Source organism: Manis javanica, chromosome 10 (genome assembly GCF_040802235.1).
Source record: "Manis javanica isolate MJ-LG chromosome 10, MJ_LKY, whole genome shotgun sequence".
Classification (NCBI taxonomy): Eukaryota; Metazoa; Chordata; class Mammalia; order Pholidota; family Manidae; genus Manis; species Manis javanica.
The window spans coordinates 53792460-53804853 of record NC_133165.1 but is presented as its reverse complement, the minus strand read 5'-3'; the positions used below and the strand labels follow the sequence as shown (position 1 = coordinate 53804853).

At 42.7% G+C, this 12394-nt stretch overlaps 1 protein-coding gene and 1 long non-coding RNA gene across 12 annotated transcripts in view; one reads left to right on the top strand and one right to left on the bottom strand.

Moving 5' to 3' along the window:
- VPS35L (VPS35 endosomal protein sorting factor like) overlaps nucleotides 1-12394 on the top strand; it is a 133811-nt gene that overhangs the window by 101253 nt on the left and 20164 nt on the right. For 8 of the 11 annotated variants that reach the window (XM_073215497.1, XM_036992104.2, XM_036992108.2 and 5 more), the window contains one exon: nucleotides 10591-10730. The exons of the other annotated variants lie outside the window; for them this stretch is intronic. In XM_073215497.1, the coding sequence (XP_073071598.1) occupies nucleotides 10591-10730 (140 nt within the window). The remainder of the gene's footprint in view (nucleotides 1-10590; nucleotides 10731-12394) is intronic. 11 annotated transcript variants of the gene reach the window in all.
- The window catches only part of LOC118967246 (uncharacterized), a 47839-nt gene that overhangs the window by 23448 nt on the left and 11997 nt on the right, over nucleotides 1-12394 (bottom strand). The window lies entirely within an intron of this gene.

Here is a 12394-nt window from a genome sequence, read left to right as displayed (position 1 = left end):
CTTATACTCCTCAGATGAGTGAAATCATTTGGTATTTCTCTTTCTCCGCTTGGCTTATTTCACTGAGCATAATACTCTCCAGCTCCATCCATGTTGCTGCAAATGGTTGGATTTTTCCACTTCTTATGGCTGAGTAGTACTCCATTGTGGATATGTACCACATCTTCTTTATCCATTCATCTACCGATGGACATTTAGGTTGCTTCCAATTCTTGGCTATTGTAAATAGTGCTGCGATAAACATGGGGGTGCATCTGTCTTTCTCAAACTTGGTTGCTGCGCTCTTAGGGTAAATTCCTAGAAGTGGAATTCCTGGGTCAAATGGTAGGTCTGTTTTGAGCATTTTGATGAACCTCCAAACTGCTTTCCACAATGGTTGAACTAATTTACATTCCCACCAGCAGTGTAGGAGGGTTCCCCTTTCTCCACAGCCTCGCCAACATTTGTTGTTGTTTGTCTTTTGGATGGCAGCTATCCTTACTGGTGTGAGGTGATACCTCATTGTAGTTTTAATTTGCATTTCTCTGATAATTAGCGATGTGGAGCATCTTTTCATGTGTCTCTTCGCCATCTGTATTTCTTTTTTAGAGAACTGTCTGTTCAGTTCCTCTGCCCATTTTTTATTTGGGTTATTTGTTTTTTGGTTGTTGAGGCGTGTGAGCTCTTTATATATTCTGGATGTCAAGCCTTTATCGGATCTGTCATTTTCAAATATATTCTCCCATACTGTAGGGTTCCTTTTTGTTCTATTGATGGTGTCTTTCGCTGTACAGAAGCTTTTCAGCTTAATGTAGTCCCACTTGCTCATTTTTGCTGTTGTTTTCCTTGCCCGGGGAGATATGTTCAAGAAGAGGTCACTCATGTTTATGTCTAAGAGGTTTTTGCCTATGTTTTTTTCCAAGAGTTTAATGGTTTCATGACTTACATTCAGGTCTTTGATCCATTTTGAGTTTACCTTTGTATATGGGGTTAGACAATGGTCCAGTTTCATTCTCCTACATGTAGCTGTCCAGTTTTGCCAACACCATCTGTTGAAGAGACTGTCATTTTGCCACTGTATATCCATTGCTCCTTTATCAAATATTAATTGACCATATTTGTTTGGGTTAATGTCTAGAGTCTCTAATCTGTTCCACTGGTCTGTGGCTCTGTTCTTGTGCCAGTACCAAATTGTCTTGATTACTATGGCTTTGTAGTAGAGCTTGAAGTTGGGGAGTGAGATCCCCCCTACTTTATTCTTCTTTCTCAGGATTGCTTTGGCTATTCGGGGTCTTTGTTGTTTCCATATGAATTTTTGAATTATTTGTTCCAATTCATTGAAGAATGTTGCTGGTAATTTGAGAGGGATTGCATCAAATCTGTATATTGCTTTGGGCAGGATGGCCATTTTGATGATATTAATTCTCCCTAGCCATGAACATGGAATGAGTTTCCATTTATTAGTGTCCCCTTTAATTTCTCTTAAGAGTGACTTCTAGTTTTCAGAGTATAAGTCTTTCACTTCTTTGGTTAGGTTTATTCCTAGGTATTTTATTCTTTTTGATGCAATGGTGAATGGAATTGTTTTCCTGATTTCTCTTTCTATTGATTCATTGTTAGTGTATAGGAAAGCTACAGATTTCTGTGTGTTAATTTTGTATCCTGCAACTTTGCTGTATTCCGATATCAGTTCTAGTAGCTTTGGAGTGGAGTCTTTAGGGTTTTTTATGTACAGTATCATATCATCTGCAAATAGTGACAATTTAACTTCTTCTTTACCAATCTGGATTCCTTGTATTTCTTTGTTTTGTCTGATTGCCGAGGCTAGGACCTCCAGTGCTATGTTAAATAACAGTGGGGAGAGTGGGCATCCCTGTCTAGTTCCCGATCTCAGAGGAAATGCTTTCAGCTTCTTGCTGTTCAGTATAATGCTGGCCATGGGTTTATCATATATGGCCTTTATTATGTTGAAGTACTTGCCCTCTATTCCCATTTTGCTGAGAGTTTTTATCATGAATGGATGTTGAATTTTGTCAAATGCTTTTTCAGCATCTATGGAGATGATCATGTGGTTTTTGTCTTTCTTTTTGTTGATGTGGTGGATGATGTTGATGGATTTTCGAATGTTGTACCATCCTTGCATCCCTGGGATGAATCACACTTGGTCATGGTGTATGATCCTTTTGATATACTGTTGAATTCTGTTTGCTACTATTTTATTGAGTATTTTTGCATCTACATTCATCAGGGATATTGTTCTGTAATTTTCTTTTTTGGTGGGGTCTTTGTCTGGTTTTGATATTAGGGTGATGTTAGCTTCATAGAATGAGTTTGGGAGTATTCCCTCTTCTTCTATTTTTTGGAACACTTTAAGGAGAATGGGTATTATGTCTTCTCTGTGTGTCTGATAAAATTCTGAGGTAAATCCGTCCGGCCCTGGGGTTTTGTTCTTGGGTAGTTTTTTGATTACCATTTCAATTTCTTTGCTCGTAATTGGTTTGTTTAACTTTTGTGTTTCTTCCTTGGTCAGTCTTGGGAGGTTGTATTTTTCTAGAAAGTTGTCCATTTCTTCTAGGTTTTCCAGCTTGTTGGCATATAGGTTTTCATAGTAGTCTTTAATAATTCTTTGTATTTCTGTGGAGTCTGTTGTGATTTTTCCATTCTCATTTCTGATTATGGTGATTTGTGTTGATTCTCTTTTTCTTTTAATAAGTTTGGCTAGAGGCTTATCTATTTTGTTTATTTTCTCAAAGAACCAGCTCTTGGTTTCATTGATTTTTGCTATTGTTTTATTCTTCTCAATTTTGTTTATTTCTTCTCTGATCTTTATTATGTCCCTCCTTCTGCTGACTTTAGGCCTCATTTGTTCTTCTTTTTCCAGTTTTGATAATTGTGATGTTAGACTATTCATTTGGGATTGTTCTTCCTTCTTCAAGTGTGCCTGGATTGCTATATACTTTCCTCTTAAGACTGCTTTCGCTGCGTCCCACAGAAGTTGGGGCTTAGTGTTGTTGTTGTCATTTGTTTCTATATATTCCTTGATCTCTATTTTGATTTGTTCATTGATCCATTGATTATTTAGTAGCATCTTGTTAAGCCTCCATGTGTTTGTGAGCCTTTTGTTTTCTTTATAGAATTTATTTCTAGTTTTATACCTTTGTGGTCTGAAAAATTGGTTGGTAGAATTTCAATATTTTGGAATTTACTGAGGCTCTTTTTGTGAGCTAGTATGTGGTCTATTCTGGAGAATGTTCCATGTGCACTTGAGAAGAATGTATATCCTGTTGCTTTTGGATGTAGAGTTCTATAGATGTCTATTAGGTCCATCTGTTCTAGTGTGTTGTTCAGTGCCTGTATGTCCTTACTTATTTTCTGCCCGGTGGATCTTCCTTTGGGGTGAGTGGTGTGTTGAAGTCTAATAAAATGAATGCATTGCAGTCTATTTCCCTCTTTAGTTCTGTTAGTATTTGCTTCACATATGCTGGTGCTCCTGTATCGGGTGCATATATATTTAGAATGGTTATATCCTCTTGTTGGACTGAGCCCTTTATCATTATGTAGTATCCTTCTTTATCTCTTGTTACTTTCTTTGTTTTGAAGTCTATTTTGTCTGATATTAGTACTGCAACCCCTGCTTTCTTCTCACTGTTGTTTGCCTGAAATATGTTTTTCCATCCCTTGGCTTTTAGTCTATGCTTGTCTTTGGGTTTAAGGTGAGTTTCTTGTAAGCAGCATATAGATGGGTCTTGCTTTTTTATCCATTCTTATTACTCTGTGTCTTTTGATTGGTGCATTAAGTCCATTTACATTTAGGGTGACTATTGAGAGATACGTACTTATTGCCATTGCAGGCTTTAGATTCGTGGTTACCAAAGGTTCAAGGTTAGCTTCTTTAGTATCTTACTGCCTAACTTAGCTCGCTTATTGAGCTGTTTTATACACTGTCTGGAGATTCTTTTCTTCTCTCCCTTCTTATTCCTCCTCCTCCATTCTTCATATGTTGTGTGTTTTGTTCTGTGCTCTTTTTATGAGTGCTCCCATCTAGAGCAGTCCCTGTAGTATGCCCTGTAGAGGTGGTTTGTGGGAAGCAAAATCCCTCAGCTTTTGCTTGTCTGGGAATTGTTTAATCCCGCCATCATATTGAAATGATAGTCGTGCTGGATACAGTATCCTTGGTTCAAGGCCCCTCTGTTTCATTGCATTAAGTATATCATGCCATTCTCTTCTGGCCTGTAGGGTTTCTGTCAAGAAGTCTGATGTTAGCCTGATGGGTTTTCCTTTATAGGTGACCTTTTTCTCTCTAGCTGCCTTTAAAACTCTTTCCTTGTCCTTGATCCTTGCCATTTTAATTACTATGTGTCTTGGTGTTGTCCTCCTTGGATCCTTTCTGTTGGGAGTTCTGTGTAATTCCATGGTCTGTTCGATTATTTCCTCCCCCCAGTTTGGGGAAGTTTTCTGCAATTATTTCTTCAAAGAGACTTTCTATCCCTTTTCCTCTTTCTTCTTCTTCTGGTACCCCTATAATACGAATATTATTCCTTTTGGCTTGGTCACATAGTTCTCTTAGTGTTGTTTCATTCCTGGAGATCCTTTTATCTCTCTCTATGTCAGCTTCTCTACGTTCCTGTTCTCTGGCTTCTATTCCTTCAATGGCCTCTTGCATCTTATCCATTCTGCTTATAAATCCTTCCAGGGATTGTTTTACTTCTGTGATCTCCTTCCTGACATCTGTGATCTCCCTCCGGACTTCATCCCATTGCTCTTGCATTTTTCTCTGCATCTCATCCCATTGCTCTTGCATTTTTCTCTGCATCTCTGTCAGCATGTTCATGATTTTTATTTTGAATTCTTCTTCAGGAGGACTGGTTAGGTCTGTCTCCTTCTCAGGTGTTGTCTCTGTGATCTTTGTCTGCCTGTAGTTTTGCCTTTTCATGGTGATAGAGATAGTTTGCAGACCTGGTACGAGTGACCGCTGGAAGAACTTCCCTTCTTGTTGGTTTGTGGCCTTCCTCTCCTGGGAGAATAGCGACCTCTAGTGGCTTATGCTTGTCAGCTGTGCACAGACAGGGCTTCTGCTACCTGCTGGTTTGCTATGGAGTTTATCTCCGCTGTTGCTGTGGGTGTGGCCTGGCTGGGGCTTCTCCTCCAAAGTGGTGGAGCCCCATTGGAGGGGGAGCAGCCTGGAGGCTATTTATCTCTGTAAGGGGCCTCTGTGCTCCCTGTTGCCCAGGGGGTTAATGTGCCCAGAGATCCCCAGATTCCCTGCCTCTGGTCTAAGTGTCCTGTCCTGCCCCTTTAAGACTTCCAAAAAGCACTCTCCAAACCAAAACAACAACAGCAACAATGAGGGAGGGAAGAGAAAAAAAAAAAAAAGGAAAAAACACGCTATTTTTTTTTTTTTTCCTCAGGCGCCGGTCCCTGGCACCCGCTCACTGGTCCTGCTGCCCTGCCTCCCTAGCACCAGGGTCCCTGTCCCTTCAAGGCTTCCAAAAAGCACCCGCCCACTGGTCCTGCAGGGAAAAACGCGCGATATTCTTTGTCTTCAGGCGCCGGTCCCAGGCACCCGCTCACCGGTCCTGCTGCTCTGCCTCCCTAGCACCGGGGTCCCTGTCCCTTTAAGGCTTCCAAAAAGCACTCGCCAAAAAGAGAAGAAAAAAAAAAGGGGAAAAACGCGCGATTTCCTCCATCCTCAGGCACCAGTCTCAGGCACCCGCCCACTGGTCCCGTCACCCTGCCTCCCTAGCACCGGGGTCCCTGTCCCTTTAAGGCTTCCAAAAAGAGGAAAAAAAAGGGGAAAAACGCACGATTTCCTCCATCCTCAGGCGGTCTCAGGCACCCGCCCACCGGTTCTGTAGTGAAAAACACGCGATAATCTTTGTCCTCAGGCGCTGGTCCCAGGCACCCCCTCACTAGTCCTGCCGCCCTGCCTCCCTAGCAACGGGGTCCCTGTCCCTTTAAGGCTTCCAAAAAGCACTTGCCGAAAAGAGAAAAAAAAAAAAAGGGGGGGGGAACGCGCGATTTCCTCCGTCCTCAGGTGCCGGTCTCAGGCACCTGGCCACCGGGTCCCGTAGGGAAAAACACGCAATAATCTTTGTCCTCAGGTGCCGGTCCCAGGCACCCGCTCACCGGTCCCGCCGCCCTACCTCCCTAGGAACGGGGTCCCTGTCACTTTAAGGCTTCCAAAAAGCACTCGCAAAAAAAAAAACAAAAAACCGCTCCGGTTTCTTTCCACCCGCCGGGAACCGGGGGGAGGGGCGCTCGGGTCCTGCCGGGCTGGGGCTTGTATCTTACTCCCTTCCCAAGGCGCTGGGTTCTTGCAGGTGTGGATGTGGTCTGGATGTTGTCCTGTGTCCTCTGGTCTCTATTTTAGGAAGAGTTTTCTTTGTTATATTTTCATAGCTCAATGTGTTTTTTGGAGGAGATTTCCACTGCTCTACTCACACTGCCATCCTGCCTCCGCCTCCTGTCTGTGCCCATTTTTTAATTGGATTATTTGTTTTTTGTTTTTTGAGGTGTGTGATCTCTTTGTATATTTTGGGTGTCAACCCCTTATCAGATCTGTCATTTGTGAATATATTCTCCCATACTGTAGGATGCATTTTTGTTCTACTGATGGTGTCTTTTGCTGTACAGAAGCTTTTCAGCTTGATATAGTCCCACTTTTCATTTTCGCTTTTGTTTCCGTTGCCCGTGGAAATATGTTCATGAAGAAATTGCTCATGTTTATATTCAAGAGAGTTTGCCTATATTTTCCTCTAGGAGTTTATGGTTTCATGACTTACTTTCAGGATTTTGATCCATTTTGAGTTTACTTTTGTATATGGAGTTAGACAGTAATCCAGTTTCATTCTCTTACATGTAGCTGTCCAGTTTTGCCAACACCAGCTGTTGAAGAGGCTGTCATTTCCCCATTGTATGTCCATGGTTCCTTTATTGTATATTAATTGACCATATATTGCTTGGGTTAATATTTTGACTCTCTATTCTGTTCCATTGGTCTATGGGTCTGTTCTTGTGCCAGTACCAAATTGTCTTGATTACTGTGGCTTTGTAGTAGAGCTTGAAGTTGGGAAGTGAGATTCCCCCCTGCTTTTTTCTTCCTCCTCAGGATTGCTTTGGCTATTCAGGTTCTTTTGTGGTTCCATATGAATTTTAGAACTATTTGTTCCAGTTCATTGAAGAATGCTGTTGGTATTTTGATAGGGATTGCATTGAATCTGTACATTGCTTTATGCAGAATGGCCATTTTGACAATATTAATTCTTCCTATCCATGAGCACAGGATGTATTTCCATTTATTGGGGTCTTCTTTAATTTCTCTCATGAGTTTCTTGTAGTTTCAGGGTATAGGTCTTTCGCCTCCTTGGTTAGGTTTATTCCCAGGTATTTTATTCTTTTTGATGCAGTAGTGAATGAAATTGTTTTCCTGATTTCTCTTTCTTCTAGTTCATCATTAGTATATAGGAATGCAACAGATTTCTGTGTATTAATTCTGTATCCTGCAACTTTGCTGAATTCAGATATTAGTTCTAGTAGTTTGGGAGTGAATTCTTTAGGGTTTTTTATGTACAGTATCATATCATCTGCAAATAGTGATAGTTTGACTTCTTCCTTATTATCAGTTGGATGCCTTTTACTTCTTTGTGTTGTCTGATTGCAGTGGCAAGGACCTCCAGTACTATGTTGAATAAAAGTGGGGAGAGTGCACATCCTTTTCTTGTTCCTGATCTTAGAGGAAAAGCTTTCAGCTTCTCGCTGTTAAGTATGATGTTGGCTGTGGGTTTGTCATATATGGCTTTAATTATATTGAGGTACTTGCTCTCTATACCCATTTTGTTGAGGTTTTTATCATGAGTGGATCATTATAACGATTTTTAAGTGGACAACTCAGTGGCTTTAGGTGCATTCACAAAGCCATGCAACTGTCCCCCACTATCTGCACCTCTGACCCATTAAACAATAGCTCTCTATTCCCCCCTCTCTGGTCCACTTTCCCTCTCTCTGAATTCGACTACTTTACCGCATGTAAGTGGAACCATATAGCATTTATCCTTTGTCTGACCTATTTCACTTATCATGTTTTTAGAGCTCATCCATGTTGTAGCCTGTGTCCAAATTTCCTTCCTTTTTAAGACTGAATGATATTTATTCCGTGAATGTTGTATGGATAGACCACATTTTGCTGCTTTTGCCTGGATGTTCCCACCTTTTGGCTCTTGTGAATAATGTGCCGTGAACACTCATGGACAAGTATCTGTGTCCCTGCTTTCATTTCTTTGGGGTAATACATCCACAAGTGGAATTACTGTGTCAGATGGTAAATCTTTGTTTAACTTTCTGAGAACCCACCAAACCAGTTTCCATATCAGCTGTACCACATTAGATGCCCATCAGCAGTGCACAAGGATTCTGATTTCTCTCTGTCTTTGCTAATACTTGTTATAAACTGTTTTGGTTTTTTACCCTAGTGGCCTCCTATGGGTGTAGATGTTACCTCATTTTGGTTTTGACTTGCTTTTCTCTAATGATTAGTGATGCTGAGCATCTTTTCATGTGCTTGTTGGCCATTTATGTATTTTTTTGGAGAAATGTCTGTTAAAGTCCCTTGCCCATTTTTAAATCGGATTATTTTGTGGTTGAGTTGTGGGAGTTCTTTATATATATGGATATAAGCTTAACAGATACATGATTTCCAAACCTGTATTTCTCCTTAAAAACACAAATCCGATTGTCTTGCTCAGTGCGGGAGATGGCCTTTAAATTCTACTCAACTCAGTCTTTACTGTCTTTTAACCAGGCCACTCACTTCTTTATCTCATTTCCTTATCTGGGCATGGAAATACTTGTACCTTCCCCATAGTACTGCGTGAGGACTAAGAATATGCATTACAGAGCCTAGGAGTTTTCTATGGTTCTCATGATCAGTGGCCTTTACTACTTTCTGTAGCCAAGATAGAAGACCCAGCAGCCTCTGACTCTGGAGGTTTATCGCCCAGAGCCAGTATCAGGTGTCTTCCCAGAGCCCCTGTCTGTAATCTCTCTCTGCCCAACAGGATCCAGGTTAGCTGATTCCTGTCCCGTAGACCAAAGCACAAAGCAGGCTCCCAGTAAGTAGGTGTTAAGTAGTGTGGTGAGGTTGGTCTCAGCACCACACTTACATTATCAGATCTTGCCCCCACTTTTTTCCCAGTGTCCTAGAGAGCGCCTGCTCACAGCTGGCACTTAACAGTTTTGCCTAGGTGTGTTCAGAGTTCGAGAGACAGCCTGAGAAGGAAGCTTCTGGAGCAGAGGTAACTCCATGCAGAAAGCTCTGAGAAGAATGTCTTTCTGTAATGTGTTTTTTTTTTCCTTTGAAGAAGGAGGGGAAGGCAAAACAGCACTCTCCAGCTGCAGGCACATGCTCTTCTCATTAAGCATAAGCCTTTGTTCTCAGGAGGGTAGGCATTTCTTGTTGCATTTGCTCCTCTGGTGAGCTGGATGGGGCTCCAGCTTTAATCTGGGAAGCTGTATACCAGTGTACTGTTCTCTTTGCTTCACCAGAAGTCGTTCCAGAGCGGAAGTACATTTGGACCATTCAAGCATTTGATCTTGTTGGGTAGTTTAAAGTTTGATTCCTCAGGTCAGTGTTTTGTCTGTTCTGACCTCGAGGCTTTTTCTCATGGTTGATACTTTGGCAATTCTAGAAAGAACTCACTCCCTCTCCATCTCAGCCCCCACCTACAGTCCTCCCCTCTCCCCCACCCTTCCTCCTAGTCTCTGACCTTCTGTTGCTCCCATCTTTTCTCTCTATCCCTCCTCTTCTGCCCCGGATTCTCCCATTTCTTCCCTTTCCTTCCTCCGTCTCCCCCTGAAGTCTTCTGGTTTTATGGACTATTTCATATTTTAAAAATACCTTCATTTCCCAGTTCAGTAAACTCAACAAGTCACTGAAACTATCACCTAGACACAAGTTTCTAAAGCTCTGTGTGCGTGTGTGTGCATGCACACTGCATGTTCCTCCGGACACTTAAGTTGTTTCTTTAATGAATCTGGGGTGCACTGGAGTGGATCCAGGCAGACCAGAGTTTGAGCCCCGGCTCCACCACCAGTGCTGGAACCTCCTGCACACAGCAGACACTGTTGTAGGACCAATGCCTTCACCTTCTGCACCCCATTTCCTGTCTGTGACATGGGCCTGATGGCAATGTTTTCCTCAGGTGGTGAGTAGGAGGAGTCAAGGAACCAATCCAGGTTGAACCCTCAGCCTGGGTGACTGTGATTTCTGGGCTCTCTGTAAAACTTTGCCACTTGGTTTCTTCACATAATTATTCTAAAGCCAATTTGACTGAGGTTCTTTGAGCTGAATTGCTCAAAGAAGAAAGGAGAGATACGGGAGAGATGGGAGGCAACAGCAATGCCATTTCAACCAAATGTTGTACCACGTGAATCAGACTTTTCAGAAAGGTTTCAATTACGGTTTTCTTCTAGGACTGCCCCCCATGTTGGGGCCTCTCAGTGAGGCCTGGCTTCCAGGTAACTCTCAGGACTGGCCCTGAGGCTGTGTATATGGAGAAGAAAGTAGACCTTGAATGTTCAGTGTTCTCACACACAGACTTTCCTTCTGTCTTGCAGCTGATGCCTTTTTCAAAGCCGCCATAAGCCTTGTTCCAGAAGTTCCAAAGATGATTAATATTGATGGGAAGATGCGTCCATCAGAATCATTCCTTCTGGAATTCCTCTGCAATTTCTTTTCTACTTTATTAATAGTTCCGGTACGTTTCCCCAGAAGAACTGTAGGTGATGTCTGTTTTTGACCTGCTTTATATATATTCTTAGCCCTGAAAGTGTGGGCATCTTCTATCTGTATCTGTGTGTTTTCTAGTTAGACGTTTGAATTTCTCAGTGGACTTTTCATTCATTCTGTGCCCTGGCTATACTGAGGTTTAGTGACAGTCCCAGGGGTGTCACTTAGTCATTAAGGGCTCAGGCATCGTGACCAAGATGCCTAAGGCAGGATCCAGCACCCCTCCTTCCGGCTCCGCCATTTCAGCAATTGTGTGACATTATTGGGTTGCAGTTTCCTCATCTGTAAAATGGGGAAAATTATAGTACCTACATCTCAGGATTGTTGTGAGGCTTAAGTGAGCAAATGTACATGCATGGTTGGAACAGCACACTGGCACATGGGAAGCGCTACAGAAGGGGATGGTGATGTTCTTTATGTTAAAAATTATTGATGAAAAACCTATGCTTGTGTTCAGTCCAGACCAAACGACCTGATAGCCCTGTGGCTTTGGGGAAGTTTGATAAAGAGCTTCAGTTGTCGCCTTTCTAAAATGCCATCAAAGTGCCCACATCACAGGGCCACTGTGAAGGTGAATGACATGATCAATATGGAAGAAAGTGCTTTGTGCACTTTCTGTCCCTGGGGTTACAAAGTTGATGACCAGTGGGTGGAATCCAGCGTGTAGACATGCTTATTGGCCACGTAATGATGGAAAACATTTGGAATGAATACCTATGTTTAAAAATTGGTAGATCACAGAAAATCCCACACTTTTGGTTCCTCTTGAAAAATCAGGTTCTGCCATGTGGGACCTGCATTCTCCACCCTAGCCATTGCCCCGTCTGGGAGCAGCTGGCACATCCTGGGGTGGGGGGCATGTGTACTCTGCCCAGTTCTCTGACCTCTTGCTGTTGCCTTCCTGGCCCCTTAGGCACTCGTGGGACCGTCCCCTGGTCTTAGCATATTTTCTTGTTCCTCGTAACAGTGCACATGCTTTAGCTGGGATTTTGGGAAAGACAATGAAATGAAGAACAGCTATAGTGTGTGACTTCTTACTAGGTGCCCTGTACTGTATTGGAGCCCTTTGTCAAATTCCATGTCTAGGACTCTTCTCACATGCCCCACAAAATAGGTGGCCTTGTGCGGACACCGAGAGCTGGAGAGGCTGTGCAACTTGCCCAGTGGTGCACAGCTGATGAGCAGCAGAGCTGGAATTTGAACCCAGATCTGCGTTAGTGCAGAGCCTGTCCTGCGTGATCTGAGCCTCAAGCATCTGCAGTGTGCATGATCGCCTCACAGTGGGTGAGCCTTAACAGCCCTCTAGCCCTCCTGTGGGATGCAGCATCAGTAACTACTGGCTGGCTTGGTGGGTGCTGGAAGATGTTCAGTCTGAATAGCCAAGGCTGAGGGCCAAGTGAGCTCAAGGCCATAGGAGGGCCACATGTGAGTCATGCCTGCTGTAAGTAGGTATCATGTGAAGAGGACTCCCATATCCCATATCCCACTTTGACCTGGTTCACATTGTTACTTTTCATGTCACACTTTAAAAAACTTTATTGTTGTAAGGATATTTAGTATGAGATCTATCTATTTAAGTGTATAATACAGTATTGTTGACTAGGCACAGTGTTGTACAGCAGGTCTCTAGAG